Source organism: Atta cephalotes (assembly GCF_000143395.1).
Source record: "Atta cephalotes unplaced genomic scaffold scaffold00002, whole genome shotgun sequence".
Taxonomy (NCBI): Eukaryota; Metazoa; Arthropoda; class Insecta; order Hymenoptera; family Formicidae; genus Atta; species Atta cephalotes.
In genome coordinates, this window is record NW_012130066.1 from 4,600,098 (window position 1) to 4,605,152 (window position 5,055).

General features: G+C 27.0%; 1 protein-coding gene across 1 annotated transcript in view; it reads right to left on the reverse strand.

Annotated features, from left to right (window-relative positions):
- Window positions 1-3,105: 3,105 nt before the first annotated feature.
- The window catches only part of LOC105623253, a 13,739-nt gene continuing 11,789 nt past the window's right edge, over window positions 3,106-5,055 (reverse strand). Inside the window, exons 8-11 of the mRNA XM_012204655.1 lie at window positions 4,897-5,044; window positions 3,776-3,977; window positions 3,406-3,561; window positions 3,106-3,156 (exon numbers count right to left, since the gene is read on the reverse strand). Of these exons, the coding sequence (XP_012060045.1) occupies window positions 3,106-3,156; window positions 3,406-3,561; window positions 3,776-3,977; window positions 4,897-5,044 (557 nt within the window). The remainder of the gene's footprint in view (window positions 3,157-3,405; window positions 3,562-3,775; window positions 3,978-4,896; window positions 5,045-5,055) is intronic.

Here is a 5,055-nt window from a genome sequence, read left to right on the forward strand (position 1 = left end):
TATATATATATATATATATTATTGTTATATATATATATATATATATATATATATATATATATATACATATATGTACTTATACATGTAAATATGCACAATATAATTTGAGTAAAATGTATGCATACCATCAGTTTAAGTTTATTTCCAAACCAGCAATAAATAAAAATTTGCACAAGTACACAAATTGTGTATGCAAAAAGAATAATTAAATCTACTATTAATTTTGCTCTAGTTAATTGATACAAGTTCGAGCAGACTACGAATGTACTTGCTACAAATTGAAATGCAATGATTCTCGTGAATTTCTCGTTAGTCGTGTATGCAAATCTGCAAATAATTATTTTTATCCCAAGCTATTAAAACTAATTGTCTTAAAAAATTAAAAGATAAGTCATTATGTTCCATGAAGAAAGATTAATTTTGAGGTAATGATCATTTTAAATAAAATACTCATAGCCAAATGTGTGCTCTATTCCTAATGGTTTTCAAAATAATTTAAATCATAAAGTGTTCCAAAATTTTTACAAATTTTTTAAAAACTTTAAAATTTTTTTTTCAAACAATGAATTATTAGAAAATATAGTATCTCTTTCTTAATTTTGCAACAATTTTGGAAATTTTTCAGAATGGGATATACGTTTATATAAACATTTTTCGAAAATCTTGGAAACACAAAATAGCATATATTCATATGAACATCTTTGCTTAAAATGACCAATATCATCATCTCTTAGAATAATGACTTTTTCTTTTAGAACATGTATTAATAGTCAAAAGAAGATATAAAATACTAAGATAATAAATTTAACATCGCAATTCAAGAACAAATATGAGTATGACATGTAACCGTGTAAATACATATAGGAATAAGTAAATTACAATCGAAATAATATTATAATAGAAGATCCAACTTTTAAGATTTCGAAACATGCCTCGTATAAATAAGAAAAATTTTAGGATTATATTACCAAATTTAGAATTAATTAATTTTCTCTAAGATTAAATCTAACAAAAAAATGTTTTCCTAAGACTAACTCGATTATGTGATGATGTTGGCGTACACAATCATCCAGAGTATTTTGACCAGTTATAAGACCTTTAAAACGATACTGTAAGATCATAATTTGACAGCACAGATGCAATAATAGACCAACAATGAGACTGTCACAAGCAACATTAACAAGAGATGCGGATATCACGCCTACGTATTGATGAGTATACGTAAGACAAAATAGCACGAACGACGAGTAATCATACGGTATCCACCCTCTAAGTATTAATTGCCTTTTTTTGAAACTCGTTAGTAATGATATCACGAAATGGCCTGCGCAAGTGAGCATAATCAAAATAACATAACATATTGCAATATTCCTACAAAACAAAACAAAAAATTTTGCCTTTATCTCGCAAAACGAAATTTATTTCAATAGAAAAATATTTTCTTATATTCTCTAAATATAAAATTTATTGAAAGTATACAAATAATACAAAAATTTAAATATACAAATAATACAAAGAATTTAAATATTATTTACAACGTTAGTAATATTAACAATCTGTGGGAAAAAGTCTTTAAGAAAAAATGTGATAATTTTCTAACTTTTCTTAACTTTCTTTAATAATTTATTTATAAATTTAATATTTTAATTATTATATCAGCAAAATTTTATAATTGCTTCAAATAATTCAAATAATTTTTCAAATTAAGTATAAATCAAGATATAATTTTGTACTTACTGAATCAACTTGTCAAATTTTCGTCGAATTTCAATTTCGACAGATACTAATGGTTTAAACGTTCCTTCCGTAAGATTTTGAATTAACTCCGCGAAACTTTCATGATTCATCCATAGATTGAATATTTTGTAGCATGCAGCGAATATGGCCAACATCGTGTATACAGTATTAGTAAAATCGTCTGGATTATCGGCGTTCAGAACAATATCCATAAATTGGGTGAATGTAAAACTATACATAAGACTAATTATTAATAATGTATAGGCGTTATATAATATATGTTTTCTGAGTGATGTCCACGAGAACGGTCGCCAACATCCAGCGATTGTGAGAATTACGAGTGTAAATTTCAGCGCGTCCATACCCTCTATATAAAATGTTCTTTAAATTTCTCAATAAACGCCTCTTTTCTTTTTTAAAGCAATTTTCACAATTGCATTAATCTAATATGAACAATAACATGATTAACTATGTAATTTGTATATAACGTTTTTGAGATGCTTTTTGTGTACTCCTTTAATATATGTGTTGCATAATATTAGCGTCAGGAGTTCGCTGTGGAAATATAGACTTTATAGCGTCTATAGCTTGCGATATTTTTATTGAATTTTCCCCTCGAGTAGTAAGTAACATCATTATTGTAATAATAAACCCGGAATAATGTATTCCATGAATTGACATTTTCGTGAGAATTCCAATCTTATACCTGTATAGTAGTATAAGTTATTGATAAAAGTTCAGAGAGAGATATGTATGGAATGTTGATATATTGTTGTACTTATCCATTATAAAATATTTTATTCATTGTTGTCGCTGTATGCGACAGTTTTATTTTTCCTTAATTTGGTATTTCAATCTTTTTCTCGGTACGTGTATGCATTTTTTAATAAGTATAAATCAATATGTGTGTGCATTTTTTAATAAGTATAAAGAATAAGAAAAGCAAAGACTTTAATTTATTCATTTACACAACTGTTTTCTTTATTTTTTCTGATGTATCTTCTGAATTGCTTCTTGTACACAAATGTTAATCCAATTTGTTTGATGATCTTTCTTTGAAGATCTTAATTTCCTGTATCTTGTAATTTTCTGATCGTATAATATATGCTTTGTAATTTTTTAAATACTTATAAAATCTAACTCTATGTATATTTGAATTTTTAATAATAATCATTTAATAATAGTCTTCAATTTTTATGATAAAAAACAGGTAAAAGCGTAATATCAAAAAAATATAGATAAGCAAAACTTCTTTATTTATATGCGTAATATTTGAAACTTGCAATTGCGCAGACATTTTTACACTTGACGTTTCTTGATACTTATATTTAAATATTTTCTATTCTTGCTTAGCCATTATCATTATTCTTATTTTGTTTGTTTAAGTATATTATATACTGAATACGACATCTTAAGAAGCTATAGAATATATCAATACGTAATTACGTAACATTATTTAACTCAATTGCTTACTTCTTAATAAACCGGCGGCACAAGACACTTGTTTTTCCGCTAAATTCTTAGCTAAATTAGATTCTTGCTATTGTATTAGTTACAATACTGACAGAATCAGCAGATAATATGGCAAGAATTTAATCCATCTAATAATTCAACAAGAAAACAAGTATCATGCCGCGCAACTTTGTAGTTGTAAAAATATTCTCTAACCTTCACGAATGAATCTAGATTCACCGTAAGAATATGGGCACTAGAAAATTCGATTGGTATCAGAGAACGATTCATAATCATTATAAGGTTTTCTCTTACTTTTCGATGTGCTGTTATCCAATCCATTCCGAAAATTTCATCGGAAAATTGAATGCTCTACAATAGAAGTTATCAGAAAAATATAGTTACATATGTAATATTCCTTATTGCAACTATAAGTAATATTTAATATATAATATATTAATATAAATGTTAAATTTAAATTTAAAATTATGTTTCTTATTCTATTATTGATGTGATGCTGAGATTTTGTTATCAACATTTTTTTATAGATCAAAACGCATTTAGTATATATACACAAAATCAATACCTTTAATTTTATTTCGTTCCCGTACCAACAATAAATAAGAATTTGCGAACACATACAGATTGTGTATAACATCAATGGAATATATTTTGGGCTCAATGTGGTTTTCGCCAATCGATAAAGATTAGAACATACCACTAGCATACTTGCGATGAATTGAACGGCAATTATAATTCTGAACTTTTCATTTATCGTGTATGCAAATCTAGAAAAAAGAATAATATTATTATCCTTGAAATGATTATTATTACTCATGACTAATTAAATATTATGATATTTTGAATTGAGTTTAACAATTATTATCTAATTAATAAATAAAATTCAATAATATTCAAACTCGCATAATTGTAAGTAAAATATAAAAAAACTCTGTATTCGTGCGCGCGCGCTACGTTGTGTGTTCTGTATCTTAAGATTAAGAGAAACATTTAAGTATATAAAATTCTATACAAACACTAACTTGTAGATATGATCGTGATGACGTACACATTCAACCAAGTTGCCTCGATTGCGCAAGGATTTTCTCACACGACACTCTAAGATCTCGATTTGGCAATAAATATGTAGCAACAATCCACAAATCATTATATCGCAAGCAACATTCACGATCGACGCAGCCGTTAAGCTCATTAATTGACGAAAATATGTGAGATAATACACTGTATCGGACCAGTCGAAGGGTATCCATTCTCTATACGCTAAATTTCCTTGTCGGAAATCCGTAAGCAAAGACGTTAAATTCATGCAGCCGCACGTTATCTCAACAAAAATCGTGTAGATTATAGAATTGGTCCTGCAAAATGACTATGGAGGCTGGACTAATTCACGATGATTTTGTTTTGTATTTTTCTCCTTTAATTAAAAAGAAAGAAAAAAATATATTTCCTACTTCTTTTGTAAAATAACAAAAAGATTTTGTTTATTTATTATTTATTTTATAAATAAAAAGCATCTTGTATTTGCCGTTTTTGTCAATTAAATTTAAAAAATGCAAAATAATTATATAAATATGTAACGCTAAGATATTACAATATATATTAGAACTCTCTCTAATGTAAACAGAACCATGAGACAATAAAATTAATGCGAATCTTTTTATTCCTTAAATGAAAGCAACTCCTTACCGTATTATGTTATTATATTTTTGTCGAATTTCAATTTCATCTGATTCCAATGGTCTAAACGGTTTCTCAACCAATGCGTCAGTTAATACCTCGATATTCTTGCGATTTAGCAATAAACTAAGCATCTTGCAGCAAGCGATAACCATGGCTAGCATTATG